At 43.2% G+C, this 22,610-nt stretch overlaps 1 protein-coding gene across 1 annotated transcript in view; it reads right to left on the minus strand.

Moving 5' to 3' along the window:
* The window catches only part of PRSS12 (serine protease 12), a 75,701-nt gene extending 66,771 nt beyond the window's left edge, over nt 1–8,930 (minus strand). The window contains exon 1 of the mRNA XM_065877788.1: nt 8,471–8,930. Coding sequence (XP_065733860.1) covers nt 8,471–8,930 — 460 coding nt within the window. The remainder of the gene's footprint in view (nt 1–8,470) is intronic.
* Between the last annotated feature and the right edge of the window lie 13,680 nt (nt 8,931–22,610).

Here is a 22,610-nt window from a genome sequence, read left to right on the forward strand (position 1 = left end):
GCAGAAATTTCAGTTTATGAGCTATTTAAAAGAATAGAAAAAAGCCCATTACATGTTGGACAATTTAGTACACATATTTGACAATGAAACATAATCTTTTGTCTTATACCAAAGGCAACACTGGAGAAATATACTAAATGATCATTTCCTATCTTAATTATAAAATACAGACAAAAAGTCACACTCCCTAAAAACAACTGAATTGGGCAGCAGTTAGCTGAATTTTTCAAGTACAGTGGGGGGGGGGGGGTTACATTAATTTTGATGGGTTTTTTTTCCTACACCTTATTTGATGGTACTGAGGTATTCTGTTTTGTCTATGATTACATTTACCCATAACTGAAACCAGTTTAGCATTGCAAAATAGATTTTATTCAAATCATGCCATGTCAAAATGAAATCAAATCATCTTTTAACGTACGAAGCATTCCCCTGAACTATTACCCAACTGAACTATATTTGCCTCCATTAGTTCACATCTATAATTCATATTAATTGTTCATTTATTATTCATGTAGATACCTTTAGTACTGAGAAAAAATAGGAACTGGTCTGGTTCAAAATGAAAGCATATCCTCTGTAAGCAATTCTACCCATTTACAGTGGGCTCATTAGAAATTTATAAATCTTACCGATTATTTGTGGGTTTAAAATGTTATATAATATTATATAAAAGAAGACTCTATGCAAGGTTAAGTTATGGTACACTAACAATACATGCATTTAAATAACTGGAGCAGGAAATTCCACAAATTGTCTCCTCTGAACTATCCACACATAAACACTTGGTATGGGTATTACCATTTTATTGTACAACCCTGAATGATGAAATTAAGCCGCACTTAATAGTAATCTCTCCCAAAGTACATATCACAGGAAAGGTAATAAAAATGCTTAGTACTCTCCTGACATCTCAACCAGAGAGTGGCCGTCCTCAACTAGAGGACACAGGTGATTTCTTATTCATCTTTGTAAATTCCGCCCCTAGTGTGAACTCAGTAACTGTTTAATGAAATCTACTCTTGCCTTTCTACAAGAATCAGCATTTCTCAGTCTTTGTGTCTCTATGGTGATCCTTATAAAAAGCATGAAGCTGAATGTGCATACGTGGCTTCTCGCAGGCAAATCTCATTACTTTAGTGTTTTGCAAACAATAAAATTTTTATTAATATTGTTGTGCTAATTTTCAGGAAGAGGAAGAAGAGGTGAGAGGAGGTGACTGCTCTGGAAAAGTTAGATGCAAAGGAGGCAAAAATCAACATTTCCTGATTTTCTAGCAACAGCGTGTCAACCATGTAGAAGGCAGTCTACAACAATTGTTCATGTAGTGCACAACTAAACTCTCATCTGCTATGCAGACTAAAGGGACAGGCTTCAGAGGACTTCCTTCTTTACAGGTTAATTCAAGGGGGAAAAAGTTTAAAACTTAGAATTAAATTAATTAGGTAATGTTAAATGACCTAACAACTGAACCAACGTCCATATTCTTAACAATGGAATTATTCATTTCAGACATAAATTGCTAGAGCTGCAAATAGCATCTTAAAACAAGTAAATATGCTCTACCAATTAAATCAATGTCTAAATGTTATTCATCTACATATGGCAAAAAAAATGCGTGAAGCGTTTCACGGTGTAATTTTTTACATTACTTATAACTATTTTCTAATTGCATTAAGTTTCCCCAATGCAGGTTTTCCCCGCTATCCAAAAGTAGAATTTTCCTATGAAACCTTTTGTAAGCCAAAATGACATAAAGCCAAGAAGTAACTAACCTTAGGACATATCTTGCTAAGAGATGCACAAAATAAATTGAGAAAAAGCACAGATGCTCACAGACACAGCTCAAAGCCTGACGGCAGCCTGATGCTGAGATACTGAGCGTAGTTCCTGGAGAAGGAGCTTAGGGGCGCCACTCTCACTGCTCTGGGTGTGCGCTGTCTCTATAATGGCTCACTGCAAAACAAACACTGAACGCTCTTTTCAATTTTCACCTTTCACCTTTTGCTCTTTCATAAGAGCAAAAATTCTCTTTGGATTTCTTTTCTAGCAGAAACAGGTACTAATGTAGGTCTTCTGTAAAAGTGAAGTGACATAAAGCAAACTTTCACAAAGTGGGGGATACCTGTATAAGGACTGTACGGTCAGGCCACCCAAGACGGCAGCTCTCCGGCTCTCTGTACAACCCCTGCTCAACCAGTCCCTGCTTCACCTACACCCTAGTCACGTGACTGACCTTCCCTCTTAATCTTAGAGCCTAACAGTAAATGCCTACACACTTGCCTCAGCTCCAGCTAGAGACTGTTTTAGCTTATCAAAGGGGTGGTGAGGGGCGTGCTCCGCTGCTGGTTTCCCTGGTAACCAATGAGCCAACCTGATGTGAATTCCCTCTGTAACTGGTAACCTCCCTCTCTACCCCCTCATCCCCCACCCTCACCCCTACTCCTCCCAACCCCCAGCCCCCTATACACACACAAACACACACACACACACACACAACACACACACACGTACACACACACACACTCCTGTAGCAAAGACTGCTGCCATGTCCTGCCCACCCCCTGCTGCACATGGTGGGATGTTGCTCCAGGACCTTACTTCAGAGATGTAAGATCCCCCATCCATTAAACCACTGATGTCTCTGTCGCTGACTCTGGGCTCTTTCTTCCGTCAGGAGGCTGGGCAAGTACAGGGCTTGCAGGCCTGACGGGTGCAGGCCAACAAGGACAAACCTCAACCACACTTCTTGGCAGACTGTTGGTTCTCCTCAATAACTACCTGCTTCTCCCTGCCTGTTCAGAGGTCAATTCTGACTAATCTAGGCAAGCATGGTAATTGCATTTTCCTTCCCAGATAGTGCCAGGAAGGTCTGGCCAATGAAATATGGGAGGAAGTCTGGGGGGGGGGGGTGGAATTCTGGGAAGGTCTCCTTGCATTTTCAATGGGACATACATGAAGAGGGGGCTCTATCTTTCTTCTTCAAGTTGTTCTATCTCGATATGAAATCTGGAATAACCATTAGCCTATGGATAAAAGCCACACTTTGAAAATAAAGGAATCAAGAGTAGCAGAGAAATAGAGCTGTACCATGTTACAGCTCTATTACCATGTTACAATAACAACAAATCTTATTTCTTCAGTCATTTTGAATTGGGTTTTCTATTCTTTGCCACCAAAACCACCTTAACTGATCCAAGCCACACTCATACCCAAGTTCGTAATTATCATCTATTTCCTCTTCCGAACTTTTCACAGCCATCCTTGTTTTCAGTTAGTCATAATGTATATAAATTTTGTATCCATAGTTTCCACTTAACATTATTGTGAGCATTTTCCCATTTTTTATAGACAATCTTTGTGATTATCACTTTAGGAGCTGTGGAGTATCCATCGAATAAAGAGATCTCTGAGTAATATCTTATTGTTTGATATTTAGGTTTGCCTTCCCAGTTATAAACCAAATTACTTTTGCAAAAGTTAACTTCACACACACACACACACACACACACACACACACACACCCCAAGGACTGCATATATATGCAGAGAGAGTATTTGTGAGTCCAGGATAATCACTCATAAAAGGCAGTAGTAAGTGGATATCTAATTTTCTTCTTAAAAAAAAAAAAAATTCACACTAGTAAAAAGTCAGGTAATGCCCCAAATCAAAGTATTTTATATCTGCCTTAGCCTGAAAAGCAGAGTGAGCTCAATATTTAAAATCCAGACAGGAAATGTATCAAATCTGTTATTGCTAATAAATGTTTTTCAGCGCCTGCTACGTAGAATCAAGATGCAGCATTAAAAAAGTTTAAAAAGGGACTGCTTTCTACCAACTTTTTAAATTAACCTTCACTTCAAACACCAGATGGACTTCAAAGAGTACAGCCTGTAACATCCCACAAGTCCGCTATCTCTATCTGAATCAGGAGATTTGGGTGAACTAATCTGCATGACATGACAAAAAGTCAGATCTATGAATCACTCTTTCTGGTAAAATTGAAACCATTCAACTCAGATTGGGACTTGAACCCACGTGCTGGGACTCAAACCCGGCCAAAACCCAGACTGGGACTTGAACCCATGGTCTTTTAATTGATATCACACAGCTCAGGTTCTTGACGTCTAGTGCAGAAAGAATTCAGTGAGAGACAAAGTAATAGATAAGAAGTGGATTTATTTAGAGAGAAACACATTCCACAGATAGAGTGTGGGCCATCTCAGAAGGTGAGAAGCCCTGAAATACGACGTGGTTAGTTTTTATGGGCTGGGTAATTTCATAGGCTAATGAGTGGGAGGATGGGATTTCCAGGAATTGGGCCACTGCTCACTTTTTGATCTTTGATCAGCCTCAGAACTGCCGAGGCATGGGTGGGTGTGTCATTTAGCATGGTAATATATTACAGTGAGCATATAATGAGGCTCAAGGTCCACTGGAAGTCAAATCTTCCGCCATCTTGGACCTAGTTGGTCTACCCAGTTTTTGTCATGTCCTGTGGCTACGTCATTCTTTTAAAGGTTGTGCCCTGCCCCTTCCCTCCTGTTTCAAAATCTCAATCGTTAGAACATTATCGTTTATTATACCTATTTTACCCATCAGTCATCGGTCACCTATGGTTGAGTTCCACTTGGCTGCTTGTAACAAAGAGGAGCTCCTAGCACAGTGCAAGCAAGTTGCCCCACCGGCCACACCAACTGGAGACTGGAAAAGGGATCCCTCTTTCTAGTCAGGAAGCTCCAAATTATTGCAAGGTACTGTTGGGGGGAATCAGTTGCCTGTTAATTCTTCCTATAGAAATGTGAAAATAATCTGGCTCACATTCAGTTAATAATCGTATTCTGGTGAACTAATTTGTTATTATCCCACACTGGTCAAACAAAACCATTTTCTAAAACCACACAAAAAGTTACCATAGGCCTGCCTTATGCTTGATCCTAAATCTAGCGGGATTAAGTCACAGAATGGTAGACTCAGCTGACATGATCACCCACCGCTACACAGCTTAGGTGGGTTCTGATGCCCTCCCACGGTTTTCCCTGACTGTGACAAAGGGTCTTCAGCCTCCAAATCACCTAGACTGCTCATTAGAAATGCACATTCTTGAGCCGAATTCCTTAGCTTACTTAATCAGGGTCTCTGAAGGCTAGAGCCCAGGTATCTGCATTTGAATAAGCCCCCACGTGATTCTAATGCCCATTGTAAGAACTAACCCCAGGGCTGATACAGGGTGAATCCCCCAAATGATTCTTTGTTACTAATTTGCAAGTTTCACACCACCAGGGCCCAGGCAACATCTTTCTTGTTCTCAGATATTTGAGCCACTGGAGTGTCAACGCCCTGCCACCTGATATCCCCCTGCCACCCCTTCAACTTGGTTTCAACCAACTCTCCACCTCAGGGGCACCAACTTCCTCATTACTCTTGATGCAAACAGGTACATGACTCTAGCCTCTCTAGCCTCTAGTTTTGTTTTGTTTTGTTTTTTGTGGTACGCGGGCCTCTCACCGCTGTGACCTCTTCCGTTGCGGAGCACAGGCTCCGGACGCGCAGGCTCAGCGGGCATGGCTCACGGGCCCAGCCGCTCCGCAGCATGTGGGATCCTCCCAGGCCGGGGCACGAACCCGTGTCCCCTGCATCGGCAGGCGGACTCCCAACAACTGCACCACCAGGGAAGCCCCAGTTTATTTTTTAAAGGAGGGATTTCATTACAATTAATTTTCTTTCCTTTTGTCCTTTTTTTTTGTTTGTTTTGGTTAAAAAAAAGAAAGAAAAGAAAAAGAAAAACCTGGATATTCTCAAGTCAGAAGAGACTGGAAATCATGTACATTGGACCAAACATAATTTCCTTTCTCTTTCTTTTTAAACTAGTCTTTAAACTACAAGAATAGGATCATTAGACAGTACAGATATTTCTACATGCTTATATAATTAAAGAATAAAATGAGCTGTGGAGTGAAATGTGCACTATCTTATAATGTTGCTATAAGAATTAAATGAGGGACTTCCTTGGTGGTCCAGTGGGTAAGACTCTGCGCTCCCAATGCAGGGGGCCCAGGTTCGATCCCTGGTCGGGGAACTAGAAACCACCACGTGCATGCTACGAATAAGAAGCCCACATGCCGCAACTAAAAAAAAAAAAAAAAAATCCCGCATGCCACAACGAAGATCCCGTGTGCCACAACCAAGACTCGGCGCAGCCAAATAAATAAATTGTTTTTTTTTTTTTTTAAAGAATTAAATAAGAAAACTAATATATAAAATGCTTAACTCAGCATCCAACAAAGAGTGAATGCTCAATAAATCCCACCTGTTATTATCAGGCCGGAGTGTTTTGGTACATACTCAGTGCTGGGAAAGTCTTTTGAATAAATCTGTTTCAAAGCTGCCTTCCTCCGGATAAGGAAACTAAAGCTCTGGGGGTTGAGTCTTACTCAACACTGCATAGCTACTGGCAGAGCCAAAGAGGACACCAGTGTTTTCTAAAGCACAATTCCATATTCTTTTCACCACTCCATGACAGCTTTGTTCACACTCTTAACTGAAATGTGGAACGAAAAAAGTCATAGGTTCAGAATATGCCAGTCATTTGGAAGGTATGAGTTACATCCAATCAGAATGTGAGGAGTAAATGACAGAATGGGTTAGCAAGACTAAGCCTGTGAGAGTAATTAAATTATTACATAGCCAGCAGATTGCTGTCCTGGTTTTTTTTTTTTTTTTCTTTTTCTTTTTTTTGGGGGGAGTGTGGGGCGGGGAGAGAATTTATCTCCCATCTTGGGTGTTTTCTTTTGTTTCTCTTGTGTTCAACCACTTTAATCCAGGAAGTACACACACTATTACGCAGTGTTCAGTGTTCTGTCTAGTGAGAATTGACTATGAACACAAAGGAATCACAAAGAGTGTTGCTGTTAGGTTTAAATTTCTTTTCAACACAAGAGGGTGGGGAGAATCAATGAACAAGCTACTCTCCTCATTTGGAATATAAAGTGAAAAGAATTATGTGTCAGAAAGCACAATAGATCTAGTGTTTTAACTCTGAAATACACTTATTTATGTCTATGTATATACAATAGGAAATATGAAATATAATAATAGAAAGATGAAAAAACGGTCAGTGTTTGCTAAACATGAGATTTTACTACAAATAATCTCTCACAGTAAATAGTGAAACAATGCTAGGGCTCTCTGCTTGATATCACCTCAAATTTTTTACAGCCACATTGGCATTCTGTCTGTGAAACACAAGTATAGCGATGACTTCATTCTCTAGGATAAAGGATAATTGATCTTAACCTTCCTATCACTTTCCTTTAACTCAAAGCACTAATGCAATTGAAGGCACAGATAAATAAAAATTTCTGAAGGGAAAGAATGGCCCTGTGAAAGTTAACCTCCAAATTACCTCCAAAAGGTACAAAGTACAACATATCTCAGAATCACAATTAGTGAAACCGCTGCCCCACAGCTTGGATGGAGAGCTGCCAAAAAAAAAGAATTTTTAAAGAAAATCCAAACTTTGAAGGACATGTAAGGTTTTTTTCCCACAACTATTAGAGAAAAAAAAAAGCCCTAATGTTAAACAAAACACCAACTCAAAACAAAGCACTGTTCAAAGGCCGATTATTCACTTACATTAAATCTATTAATGTGATGCTTTTATTACCACAAAACCAAAACATCTTACCAACTTTATCTCTTTACCAATTGATCCCGATTTTCCACAAACAACATATACAGCTGAATACTGGCACTCTTGAAAACCGCACTTGACTATATCAAGTTGCTTCTTCCCCAAGATAGTTACTATTCCGATCTCTTTTCCCTTTCTTTTTTCTTCACTCACTGATGATATTTATCACACTGTGCCCCAGAACATGAACATCATTTTGACAAGTTGTATTTTGGCCGGGAAATTTTGCCAAACTTTTTCAAATATATGTCAATGGTGGGAGTAAGGCAGAAATTTTACCACGTTTTCCCAAATCGGGTGTGTGGGGGGGAAGGTTATTGATTGTCATATTAGATTTAATATTTCCCTTTCCAAAACAAGTAATTAGAAACTATCGCCTCCTTTGCTTTGCCTCTTCTACGTAAATATGGTAACATTCTGAAGGCAAGATGATCCAGAAAACACACATCCTCCCAACACATGCGCGCGGCCACACACACACACACACACACACACACACACACACACACACACGGCAGAGACAAGACCTTATCCGGGAACCCAGAGCGCAGCAGCTTCCAGAGAAACTATCACTTCACACACGAAGCCCGCCTTACTAATTCAAAGTCAAGGTACCAAGGTACTTGGATGGTAACTCAGTGGCAGCCCACCATCACAGAGAGGCAAACCCTCAATCGCACCCCCTCTCACTCTTTTCAAGGAACACCTAATGCCCTCTCCTAGCTAGGGTGGCTCCCCGCCAGTCCAAGTCGCCGCCGCTGCCCCGAGGCCACTCACCGTGTCTGCAGTCGCAGTAGCCCCAGTCCACCTTGCCGTGGGCGTTCCCATAGAAGCACCAGGGTCTGCCCGTGCCGTCGGGGCTCCGGCAAAAGTTGTGGCTCTGCCCTCGCAGTTGAGCCCAGCCCGCCGGGGGCGACCGCTCGAGGAACGGTGGCACCTCTGCCCAGCGCAGACAAGAGGCGCCGAAGTCCGTCACGTTGACCCAGGGCTCGCCGGCGGGGCAGTCCCCGGCGCGCGGCCCGGGCGTGTGCCGGGCGTGGAGGGCCTGCAGGCGCGGGGTCCGGAGCGCCGCCGGGGGGCGCGGGACGCGCGGCAGAGGCGTCCTCTGTGGACGCTGCTGGGTAGGAAGGTAATAAGGGTACTGGGGACCCAGAGGATAACTGAGGACAGGATCAAAGCTGACCACTCCGGGAAGCGCCCCGAAAATCAGAGCCACCGCGAAGCGGGCGAGCGTCATGGTGCCAGAGCAGCGGCGTTTGCTCCATACTCCCCCTGCTCCGCGGGTTCTGAAGGGTAGGAGAGGAGGGGGCGAGGGCGGGGCTGCGCGTCCCTGGAATCCCCTACTCCAGCCCCCTCCCGTCCCCCGCGCGCGGTCCGCCTTCCCCTCCCCACCTCGCCTCCCGCCGCGGATCCCCGGCCGTGCCTCTGCTCCTGCGCCTCGGGAGCGATCGCCGGCGGGGAAATCCTGTGTTCCGCGGAGCCCCGGCTGGTAGAGAGGACCCGCCAAGAGAAGACGCGGACCCGGCGGACAGTGGCGGGGCCGGAGCCCCAGGTAGCCTGCAGTGACACGGGCCCGGGAACTCTGCCCCCTGGCTGCCGGCACGGGGCGCGCAGTCTCGCCCAGGAGCCGGACCTCGGCGCGGCCGCTGCCTGGCTCTCGGCTGTCAGCCCGCCCGGCCGGGCCGGACCAGCTGCTAGCACCGCTGCGGCCTCAGTGTGCCCGAGCCAAGCCCGAGGGTGCCAACGAGGGGGACGGTCTTGCCCGCTCCTTGCCAGCAGGCGACACCACCAGAGCCCCGCGTCTGGCGGCTGCCAAGCCTGCCACCAGCCCGTGCAGCCATCTCTCCTCCACCGCCTTGCCGCGCCTCGTTTCCTCTATTCTGAAATCGTTAAAAGTGTGGATGGGTTTACCTGCAACTCTCCCTTGATAAGTCCCGGGGTGAAAGTTATCAAAGCCTACTTGGAATGCTGAAGCCATTTTCCTGAGCTGTGAGCTCCTCAAGGACAAGACCACGTTCTGTTCCGCTTTATATCCCAGTGCTTAACACCGTGGCCAACACTTATTAGGCTCCAGTAAACATTTGCTGAAATTCAATTCCTGAACCGACGCAGGGAAAGCAACTTGAGCCTTTCTACTTCCTGCCACCCACTTTCCACCCGGTGCCCTGAAAAACACCAGTTGTTTGGTTATTATTGGGGTTCCGTGAGGCCCTCTTAATACCAAATTTCCTTTCTAACCAGAGAATACTTCATCCGTCCGGGTCTCCATCCTATCCAAAAAGGCCATCCCTCTAACACCTGCTTCGTTTTTGCCCGGCAAGGGACTTGAGTTAAGCCTACTCTTTCGCCTCTCCAAAGTAGACTCTGCCTGCCGGCAATTTTGTTGCTGTTAGCTCGACCTTAGCAAAGCCCTTTCAACTGCTTCCCGCCGCCAAAAAAAAAAAAAAAAGTTGGTTTAGAATTTTTTAAAAATCACTGGAGCTGGATGTTTTAGGATTTCCCCTATCAGTTGTTCCTGACACTTAAGTTAAACAAGAAAATGGAAGGCCGTAAAGAAGGCAATATTTTACTTTCTGGCTTCAGTGCAGGGTAGAAATACTGTCCCATAGTATATACTGCACTGTGAAGAAAATTTGAGCATGACTTAAACGATTATTGTTAAAACCTAGATTTCAGTTAGAAACTGAATTAATTTCCTTCCCCCAGCTCAAATAATAATCTTAGTTTAACCTTTTGGAATCATCTGTTGTTTTTTTTAAAATTTTGTTCACTCCTATTAATGAAACATTTGATTTAACTTCAGAGAGAAGTGGGCAAGTGAATGATATTAGGAATCCAGGAATGTATTTATCAAATCTTTATTCAAGATGTTTTTACCAACTATTTCTTTTCTTTTTTTTTGTGGTACGCGGGCCTCTCACTCTTGTGGCCTCTCCCGTTGCGGAGCACAGGCTCCGGACGCGCAGGCTTAGTGCCCATGGCTCGTGGGCCCAGCCGCTCCGCGGCATGTGGGATCTTCCCGGACTGGGGCACGAACCCGTGTCCCCTGAATCAGCAGGCAGACTCTCAACCACTGCGCCACCAGGGAAACCCCATTATTATTATTATATATATTTTTAAACTAATAGTTTTCTGACTCCAAAAGCATAGTTAAAACTGTACTTGGGGAAGAGAGTGAAGGTAAAATCCTTCTTTGGGGGAGGTTGATTTACTTATTTTAGTAGGGTCGACAGAGTTCACCAATCACAGATTCTTGATATAATAGGTGACAATTCTAAAAGGAGTCACACTTTTCCTTCAAAACTGGCTCTCCACCTTCTGCCACTCACATCATGGCCCAGGGAAGGCTCATCTTGGGATTCTGGCTGGCTTGCTTAGACCCTGCTGCCCTCCCTTCCCTGCACGGCTCCTACACCTGTGGCTTTCACACTTCCTGGGGGTCTGGAGGCAGACCCAATTCTGACACACCTGTGTACCTTGGAGAGAGGAAAACAATGAGAAAGAAGTAGAAGAGAAGATGGTTGGAACTGAGTTCCAAAGAGGAGGGACCCTGGTCTGGCCTCTCCTCCAGCTTCCTATACACCTAAGAGGAGCTGAAGATTTTCCAAGGTCTACTTAACATTTAACAGATTATAAAGCTGACACATACAAAGTGGAGTTACCCACAGAAAATTCCACATCTGGATTTAATCGCTTCAATTTTAGAGCATATCTTTCTGAGAATATAAAATGGCACATCTGTAATTGGACTGTGAAGTCAGGGGCCTCAATTTGGGTTTCGTCCTCTACTTTACAGGCAGAGTATGACTTAAACAGACCTGCTCTTTACATATTACTCCCCTCCTCTGCTAATCTCTTCTTTCATTTCTCCTCGCTGCTACCAACATGCAGATGTTTAGGATTTCCAATTCTCCATCCAATCCCTGAAATGCATTTCTCCCTTCCACCTCCATCACATCATGTGTGTTGGGGGAATGGGGAGAAGTCCCCTCCTTCTACCTCGATTAGGTACCACCTAGCCACAACTCCCTCCTCAGACGCTCCTGACCCTCTGTCACACACATCAAAGCCAAAGGTGAAGGGGAGGCAACTCAACTCCATTGTGTTACAACTGCAAGAACCCCACTGCCAGTTCTTTCTCTGCTTTCCAATCCCTTCAGCAACAACAAAGGAGCAAGGAGAGGGAAAAGAAACAAGTGACATCTTGCAGACATTTCCCATCACAACACTTAGAAAGCCCCACGAGGCCCCCCAATCTCTCTTTTCACCTCTGCAACCTCCAATTCCATCAAGCAACCTCGGTGATACGGGGCCCAAGAGTTCAACTCTCCCCAGCTTGTCAGCCTAAAACCTAAAAATGGGAGTGAAGAGGAGAGTCTCCCAGCCCATATCACAGCAGGGAGGAGGTGCAGCCTTCAGGGGTGGAGGTGGGGCATGAATACATGTGCATATCTGTACTTTCCTGTGGTGACTACATTACAGTAAGAACATTTGATTTTATGGTGGTTTGGGGGGATCCTTTTACTTTACATACATGATGGGCTGAATAGTGTAGTTTGATTTAGAAATACAACCAATATATTGTACATTTTATTTTTACAGAGTTCCAAAACCAATACATCAAATAACTTTTGGAAAAGTTCCATGTACAATTTGGGTACTGCCGGTATTTGGAAAAGCTAAGAGCGTTCAAACATATGACAAAGAAGCAGTATTTACTTAGACAATTCCAAGTGCAAAAAAAAGTTGTTAAAAGAACACTGAGCATTGCTGTATCACATAAAAGAAAAAATATATTAAATAATAGCAATAATATAAGTCCCTGTCTAGGGACTGTGGGAAATTTAAAATGATAAGACATTATCAGGTCTTTGTGGCGGGGAATACAGTAAAAGAACATATAGTATTTGATTAAAAGTACAAGAAAATAAAAGAAAGATCCAGAAAATAAGAAATGAATTGCTAAATGAATGGTACAGTGATTTGGGCCGAGGGCCTCTGTTGGCAGGACGTCTCTGGCAGCAGAGGTAAAGTTTACACCTCTGCCTTGTATCAGCCACACTCTTCTTTGCCAGCCCTCCACCATGAAGATGTCTGAGGATCCACAATTGCAACAGGTGTTCTATATTTAACCATATATAACCATGTGTAAGGGCTGTTGACCTTACATACAGTGTCCAAGACCAAAAGAAAAGTTCTGCTTGACTCATCGTATTCATAATGCTTCTAAGAGGCGTTTTATCTCTATTTTTCAAAATGAAATTTTATAAAACTTTTTTGTTTCCTTTTTTTAAAAAAATTATTTATTTATTTTTGGCTTCATGGGGTCTTCATTGCTGTGCGTGGGCTTTTCTCTAGTTGCGGCGAGCAGGGGCTACTTTTTTTTTTTTTTTTTTTTTTTAGGGGCTACTCTTAGTTGCAGTGCGTGGGCTTCTCACTGCAATGGCTTCTCTTGCTGTGGAACACCGGCTTTAGGCACACAGGCTTCAGTAGTTGTGGCACACAAGCTCAGTAGTTGTGACTCACGAGTTTAGTTGCTCCATGGCATGTGGGATCTTCCCAGACCAGGGTTTGAACCTGTTTTCCCCTACATTGGCAGGCGGACTCCTAACCACTGCGCCACCAGGGAAGCCCTCCATTTATTTTTAAAAACTCTTCTAACCTTGGTGTAATCCCTATATGGAAATTAATTCTACAGATTCATTTCCAGGCTTACCCAAATTATACATACTGTATATGATGAATATAGATGTAAATATATAGATAGCTCCCAAAAACAGAAAAGAAAAAAGGTTAATTTGGCCTTGAAATCAAACTGGGGGTCACGCTGGCTCTAGCTCCTATTCACTATGGGATCTTAGGAGAGTTCCCTTAGTGCTCTAAGCCAAAGGCTCAACATCTGTGAAAAAGGGATGGCAATCCTGTTTGCAGGATAGATCTCTGGGAGGGGTAGTTGAGATAATACATGTGAACTGTTAAACAGAGTACTCAGAAAGTGCCAACTGCAACATGGTAGATTAGCCTCCGTAACTGCCTTTGAATTTTTTTTTTTAATTAATTAATTTATTTTTGGCTATGTTGGGTATTCGTTGCTGTGCACGGGCTTTCTCTAATTGTGGCGAGCGGGGGCTACTCTTCGTTGCGGTGCACGGGCTTCTCAATGAGGTAGCTTCTCTTGTTGTGGAGCACGGGCTCTAGGCACGCGGGCTTCAGTAGTTGCAGCACACAGACTCAGTCGTTGTGGCTCGCGGGCTCTAGAGCACAGGCTCAGTACACGGGCACATGGGCTTAGTTGTTCCGTGGCATGTGGGATCTTTCCGGACTAGGACTTGAACCCGTGTCCCCAGCATTGGCAGGCAGATTCTCAACCACTGAACCACCAGGGAAGCCCTGCCTTTGAATTCTTAACCCCCAAAATTAAGTCACCCTGTGAAAGCCTGCCTCAGTGAAGCAGGAAATCCCCTCCCTATCATGCTTCTGCCTCTTGCCGCACCCCATTTAAGAAGGATGACAAACACGCAGCTGCCCCAGCTCTGCTCACTTGAGTACTAGTTCTCGCTGATGGGTTTTCTCCTCCCCTCAACAGGTTTGGTCCCTGAAAGCCAATGAACTACTAGCTATTTTGAGTTAAAACACTTTTCATGAGGAGTCTGCCTAAGGATAATGAGTGGTTTTCAAATCCCTCAGTTGCAGGTGGGCTGTGGCCACAGATGAAAAAAGTAAACAGATGGAAAGAAAAGCCTGGCTAGCTGCTTGCCTGTGATCTGGGAAGCACTGAATCTTCGTGTTGAAAAGGACTTAGAGCTCCAACTTTCTGTCAAATTCAGGAATCCTTTTCAGAACATCCTGACAAGTGTACTTCCAAGTATTTCTTGAAAACTATGGGTGGAGGAAATTTCTACTTGGAAGCTAGCACGCTGCACCTCTAGAAAATCCAAATTGTTAGGAAAATCTCCCCATCTACTAAGCCAGAAGATGCCTCCAGGTGGAAACCTACTTTATCCAGCTATGATTCTGGTTCTACTCTCCTATTGATTTGGTGTCAATTTAGAGTCCAGCAGATCTGGGTTCAAATCCCTGTTAAATTATTCATTAGCTTCAGGGGGCACTAAAGACTCCTTTCTCTGCCCCTTCTTTTCACCTTCAAGAAAAAGCCGTCCTGAGACTTCCCTGGTGGCGCAGCAATTAAGACTCCACACTCCCAGTACAGGGGGCCTGGGTTCGATCCCTGGTCAGGGAACTAGATCCCACATGCGTTCCACAACTAAGAGTTTGCATGCCACAACTACGGAGCCAGTAAACCGCAACATGACCAAGTGCAACCAAATAAATAAACATTAAAAAGAAAAGAAAAGAAAAGAAAGAGACGTCCTGATTGGGAGTGTGCAGATCCAAGAACAGCAATTGATTCACACTGCTAGACTCCCTTAATAGTATTATCATGGGAGATATAAATATAAGTCTGTATAAGCATAGACGAACAATGCCCTATTTTCCCTCCTTTTGCTTAGTGTTTTTTCTACTTCATCACTGGAATCTTAAGGACCATAAAGTTGAGATTTGGGCATAGGTTGGGGCAGAAAGGGAGGGAGAGAAGCTGTTTAGCTGTGTGGTCATTGGCGTACTGCTAGGAAACTGCTTTGGGGTTTGGGATCAAAGCCTTCACTAATTGTAAAAGTCCACATTTGCCTGGGCTTGCATACTATGCATAAATGCCTTCTGGGGAACTCATAGCCTGAGGGTGGGGGGGGTGGGGCCTGGAGGGGAGGGGGGAGTGGAGATGGGATTCAGGGATCCTGGCTTCCCGTCATCCATCAGTCACTGCTAACCTCTTTTAAAATATAGTTTGCCTGTCTGTAATATGGAGATAATTCTATTTTACAAAGTTGTAAGAATTAGAAGCAGTATGTTAAGTGCTGGACAATGAGCAAATGACTATCATTTAAGTATGTGAAGACAGTTATCAGGACAAGTGTGGCAGTAAACTGCAGCTCATAGAATTAAAAACAATACCTCAGGGCTTCCCTGGTGGCGCAGTGGTTGAGAGTCCGCCTGCCGATGCAGGGGACGCGGGTTCATGCCCCGGTCCGGGAAGATCCCACATGCCGCGGAGCGGCTGGGCCCGTGAGCCGGGGCTGCTGAGCCTGCGCGTCCGGAGCCTGTGCTCCACAACGGGAGAGGCCACAGCAGTGAGAGGCCCGCGTACCGCAAAAAATAAAACCCAAAAAACAGTACCTCAGATATTATTTGCCCATTGCAGATTTCAGTGGAAAAAAAAAAATGTCGCCCTTGTTTCAAATACCACACTATGATTGCATTAACTTTTCCACAGCCACATAATTTCTGGCTCTTATACAACAAAGTTACCTAAACTCTTTGTCAGTCTGACAAAATCCCACATATCCTTTTTTTTTTTTTTTTTTTTTTTTTTTTTTTTTTTTTTTGTGGTACGCGGGCCTCTCACTGTTGTGGCCTCTCCCGATGCGGAGCACAGGCTCCGGATGCACAGGCTCAGCGGCCATGGCTCACGGGCCTAGCCGCTCCGCGGCATGTGGGATCTTCCCGGACCGGGGCACGAACCCGTGTCCCCTGCATTGGCAGGCGGACTCTCAACCACTGCGCCACCAGGGAAGCCCCCACATATCCTTTAAAGCCCTGTTCAAACTATGAAATCTTCCCTAACCAAATTCTGCTCTTGCAATATGTGTTAGCCTGGCATGCTGTACACACAGAATTTCTACAATCACAAACACATTGTTCCAGATTTGTCTACATTAAAAAATCCCCAATGGAAAGAATTATGCATTCCACAGTGATTGGCCCTTAAATGGCAGCCAATAGGCAGTGGAGAATTATTCAGCACTAAAAAGAATTACTCAGTATGAAAAGACATGGAGGGATCTTAAATGCATATCACCTAAGTGAAAGAAGCCTAACTGAAAAGATGAAAAGACTGTATACTATATGATTTCAACTGTATGACATTCTGGAAAAGGCAAAACTATTGAGACAGTAAAAAGATCAGTGGTTGCCAGTGGTTGAGGTGTGGGGACAGGAAGGAACAGGCAGAACTCAGGGAATTTTTAGGACAGTAAAAATACTTTGTATGATACTATAATGATGGATACATGTCCTTATACATTTGTCCAAACACATAGAATGTACAACACCAAGAGCAAACTGTAATGCAAACTATGGACTTTCAGTGATGATGATGTGTCAATGTAGGTTCATCAACTGTAGCAAATATAATCACTCTGGTGGGGTATGTTGATAATGGAGGAGGCTATGCATGAGTGGTGCAGAGGATATTTGGGAAATCGGTGTACCTTCCCCTCAATTTTGCTGCAAACCTAAAACTGTTGTAAAAAATTTAAGTTAATTTTTTAAAAATGTCAGCCAATAAACAGTGAACAGTGAGATCCTCAAATAAAATGCAAACAAGCTTTTAAAATTTTTTTATAATGTGGTAGTGTATTGTCTCCAAGAGATGTCACAAACTAGCAGCCAACAAGATTGACATGCCATCCAGATATATCAATATTTTGTTTGGTAGAGAATCATTTTAATAATTGAACTTTATGCATTATTTAAAATCAGTAGCTCATCCATAAAATTAAGGACTACCCGCCTCCCTTGTGTATCTATTAGAAAGCTTTTGGCTGCAAGTAAAAGACACTTCAAATCAAACTGGCTTAAAATCAGGTATTTTAAAGGATTATATGATCTCATACAATAGGAAATACCAACCAATCCAGGTTGATTGCTTCAGTGCCTAACCATGTCTTTGAGGTGCCAGGCTCTGTATCTCTCTACTTGGTCATCTTAGGGTTGGCTTCATCTTCAGACTGCCAGCAAAGAACAGGACATTACATCTAGATAGAGTCCATGTTCAGAAGAAGAAAAGAGACTTGCTTTTTCTGTGCCTCTTTTTCAGGAGTGAAGTAATCTTTCCCAGAAGCTTCTGAGGAGATTTCCCCTCACACCTTATAGACCATTATTGGGTCACAAGCCTGTTCCTGAAATATTCACTGACTAGAAGATAGACTTACTGTGATTAGCTTGAACTAATTATCTGGGAGCTTGGGAAGAGATCAACCTATGTATACCTTGAAATATCAAAAGATCTGGCAACATTGCAACCCTAATTCCCACATGGTAACAAATGTCTATTGCTGTTTCCATCCTTAGACTTAGGGAACAGTCCTCAATTCACCATTGATCACTACTTGCCTGGACTTTTATTTTTTTAATAAATTTATTTTATTTATTTATTTTTGGCTGCATTGGGTTTTCGTTGCTGCGCGTGGGCTTTCTCTAGTTGTGGCGAGCAAGGGCTACTCTTTGTTGCGGTGCGCGGGCTTCTCATTGCAGTGGCTTCTCTTGTTGTGGAGCATGGGCTCTAGGTGCATGGGCTTCAGTAGTTGCGGCTTGCAGGCTCCAGAGTGCAGGCTCAGTAGTTGTGGCTCACGGGCTTAGTTGCTCCGCGACATGTGGGATCTTCCCAGACCAGGGATTGAACACATGTGCCCTGCATTGGCACGTGGATTCTTAACCACTGTGCCACCAGGGAAGTCCTGCCTGGACTTTTTGAGCATTTGAGTTTACTACACCTAGTTTATACTTTTTTATCTGGCAGGAGTTTTATGCTAAATTATGATATTCCATAGGTATTTCAAGCCTATGGATTCTGGAGACTAATGATGAATGGGTAATTATGGGTAATTATGTTAGTATCTATAGCGACATAAGTTTTTGTCCCACAACTTAGTGGCTTAAAACAACAAGCATTTATTATCCCACAGAGTTTCTGGGAGTCAGGAATCTGCGAGCGGCTAAGCTGGGTGGTTCTGACTCAAGGTGTCTTATGAAGTTGCAGTCCAAGTGGTGATGGGGCTGCAGTCATCTGAAGACCTGGGTGGGCTAAAGGATCTGCTTCCAAGCTCACTCATAGGTTGTTGGTTGGAGGCCTCAGTTCATCACCACATGGAATTCTCTATAAGGCCACTCACAGCATGGTATTGGCTTCCCCTGGGGCCAGTGATCCAAGAGAACAAGAGTGACCAAAACAGAAATCACAAAGGCTCTTATAACCTAATCTCAGAACTGACATACCATCACTTCTGCCATATTCTATTGCTCACAAAGTAAACTAACCCTGGTGCAGTGCAGGACGGGTGTGAGTTCCAGGAAGTGGAGATAGCCGGGGGCCGCCTTTGAGGCTGGCTACCATAGTTACATTCTGCAAAACTGATCTGTTGACAGGGAATTTAAACAGATACTTATTTGTAGTGTGACTACATGAATTTTCCAAATGCTAAATATTTTGGGAGTGCATTGTCAATTAAACAATCACTTTACATGAAACATAGGGTCAGCTGTAAGCAAAGTTGTCGTAATTTCCCCAGAATTGCATCTCCCATGCTACATTATAAGCAGACTCAGTCTTGTTTTTTATCTGTTTGCAAGAAAAAAAAAAAATTGTATCAATGAATCAGGTATCTATACTCCTAGTAAAAGACTCCCAAGTGTACCAGCTGCCTGATAAGACTTAATGTGTCAGCCAGTCTGGAGTTATTAACTTTTCAACAGGGACAAAAGAATGCATGGTCAAAGGAATTATGGGCTTTCAGGCATCCCCTGAACTGAGTCCCAGGAGAGCAGGAATTTGGATAAAGAAGATGCCTCCTGCAATTGTATCACGTGTAAGGCTGTCCATATTAGAATATTGCTAAAGAAAAAGAAAGATAAGACAAAACAAAAATAGTCATGGTTTAATTTGATGAGAAGATTACAAACCTTTTCAGCTAGATTATATTCACCATCTGTAAAACAACTCCCGGCATTTTGTAATGCAACAGAGTTTCTTGTCTAAGCAATTAAGCTATGTACATTACTGTTGCTTTCCGACACACCCTCATTAAAAAAAAAAAACCCTAAAGCATCAAAAGGCTTATTTATGTATAACACTGTTATAACAACTGGAAACAAATTTTCTAGTGGAACTGAAATCAGAAAGAATTTATTTTGCCCCCACCCTTCCATGAAACAGTTACATTGTGAAGGACATTTTGCCCTCATTTGGGGACTGAAAGATAGATACAGTTTTGAAACAGAGACTCATTGGCAGTAATTATAGCTGAGTTGTGTAGTAAAACAAACTCAGGGCATTAAAAATATAATGCTACTCTGTGGGCTTCCCTGGTGGTGCAGTGGTTAAGAATCCTCCTGCCAGTGCCGGGACATGGGTTCGAGCCCTGGTCCAGGAGGATCCCATGCCGCGGAGCAACTAAGCCCGTGCACCACAACTACTGAGCCTGTGCTCTAGAGCCCGCATGCCTAGAGCCTGTGCTCCCCAACAAGAGAAGCCACCACAGTGAGAAGCATGTGCACTGCAACGAAGAGTAGCCCCCGCTCTCCGCAACTAGCGGAAACCCATGTGCAGCAACGAAGACCCAACGCAGCCAAAAATAAATAAATAAAATAATAATAATAAATAAAAATATAATGCTACTCTAGACTAGTCTTTATTTTTAGAAGGCTTAGAAAACCTCTACCCAGTGTACAAAGGCTCTTCATGTGACTAAATGTTCCTTGCTATCAAATGGTCATCAGAAAAATGAAATATGGTCAGACAGTCAACAAGAAAAGCAATACTTGGCACACAGTATCAGTTCTGTTGCAGCTCACAGCTGAGTCTAAGCAAAGGCAACTTTATGGAAGATGCTGGGTTCCATCTGGGAGCCTGAAATAAGACGTTAATTAGTAAGGTTTCCTTCTGTGACAGAACGGCTGTTAATGTAATGGCATATGTCTTGTGGAATGCTTGTCTTCAGAAATGTTTTAGGTAAATTATCTCAGACTCAACAATAACTTTGAATAATTTTAACCTTTGGAACTTAACTAGCTCAACAGGGCATATAATAATAAAGGCAGAAGGAAGAAACCTGTTAAGACATAGATCTCTTGAAGATGTTAAAATGTTTAAAACCCTGAACATCAACAGAAAAACCTGAACAATAACATCAGTTTTAAGAATATAGATAATGCCATGATTTTTATTTTTGACTGTGATACATAATAGTATGTGTAACTATAATTTGAAGCTATGATGTTATACTTTATAATTTTCTATATTCTTTCATTTTCAAAATGTTTGATAAATATTTAGAAAGAAAGAGCACAAAAGGTAATACAAGGATCTTTAATGTACACCAATTTAGTGGCATCCAAATGATCACTTAAAGATATACTGACTTGGGTTTCCCTGGTGGCGCAGTGGTTGAGAGTCCGCCTGCCGATGCAGGGGACATGGGTTCGTGCCCCAGTCTGGGAAGATTCCATATGCCGCAGAGTGGCTGGGCCCGTGAGCCATGGTTGCTGAGCCTGCGCGTCTGGTGTCTGTGTTCCGCAACGGGAGAGGCCACAACAGTGAGAGGCCCGCATACCGCAAAAAAAAAAAAAAAAAAAAAAAAGATATACTGACTTTTTCATAGTGAGGACTTTTACTCAAGTGGTTGGATGGATTTGTGCTCTCCTTAAGAAAGCTCTTGAGTGAGCTATTGGATCTTATTCATTTCCGGATCCTCATTACTTACTACAAGTTTCTCAATAAATATTTTTCACTGACTCTATATCCAGTTTCTTATCTAGTTCTCTCTTTTTTTTTAATTAATAATTAATTTTAAAATTTTCTTTATTTTGGCTGCGCTGGGTCTTCGTTGCTGCATGCGGGCTTTTCTCTAGTTGCAGCGAGCGGGAGCTACTCTTCGTTGCGGTGCACAGGCTTCTCATTGCGGTGACTTCTCTTACTAAGGTGACTTCTCGTCTTGCGGAGCACGGGCTTTAGGCACACGGGCTTCAGTAGTTGTGGTTCACAGGCTCTAGAGCGCAGGCTTAGTAGTTCTGGCGCATGGGCTTAGTTGCTCCGCGGCATGTGGGATCTTCCTGGACCAGGGCTTGAACCCGTGTCCCCTGCATTGGCAGGCAGATTCTTACCACTTTGCTGGGCAAATTTCTAATAGGTAACTTTTCCATCAGAAAAGGGGTGTGTTACAATTAAGATGACCATTCATAAGCTGGATTTTTTCTTAACATTAGTAAACAAATTCTTCTTATCGTCACTGTTACATCTAAATAGGGGATACCATATTGTCTGGTGGACAGCACATAGACTGTCAACCAAAGGATGTTATAGCAAATTCTCCTCAGCCATTTAATAGCTCAGACGTTTGCTAGTTTCTCTCCAAGTTGCATCTGGGGGTGACAGTGCCACCCCAGAGTGCTGTTGTGCAGGGATATGAAAAGTGCTATGTTGGCCACTTCATGGCCACTCAACAGATGGTACGTTTTCTGTTTCATTTTTGTCCCCTTTGTCTAAGCTCAGTGTTTGTCCCATATTATTGAAAGGCTAACAGTTTTTCCTACCAAAGCATGCTGAATCAAGATGCAGTTTCACAATCCAGGCTGAAGTAGAACTGGTCAGGAAAAGTTGCTACAGATCCTCGAGAACATGCTAACCTTTAAAAAATCTCATCCAGTCTGTATTTGGGGCCCCAAAGTCCAGTAAATAATGTGTAGTTAATTAAAATCTCAGCTTCTTTGGGAAAGAAGTGAACTTTCTTTGCCTTTCAAATTGGTAGACAAACGAATTCAGACCAAATTAAAGTGCTGTTAAGCCTTTGAAACATAAAACAAATGAAATATTACCTCTAAGGACTAAATTATGCACTGATAATTTTGGGGGTTCTCACACAGGAGTTTTAACATTTTACTTTATTAAAAATCTAAAGCACTTAGGCCATTAAATTTTACCTATGTAGTTTGTTGTTGTTTAATGAAGATATCAGTGGTAATCATCTCCATTTCCCGCTGGATTTCAAATACCAACTGTGGCAGCTACAACATTGTAGTTTGG

Source organism: Phocoena phocoena, chromosome 5 (assembly GCF_963924675.1).
Source record: "Phocoena phocoena chromosome 5, mPhoPho1.1, whole genome shotgun sequence".
Classification (NCBI taxonomy): domain Eukaryota; kingdom Metazoa; phylum Chordata; class Mammalia; order Artiodactyla; family Phocoenidae; genus Phocoena; species Phocoena phocoena.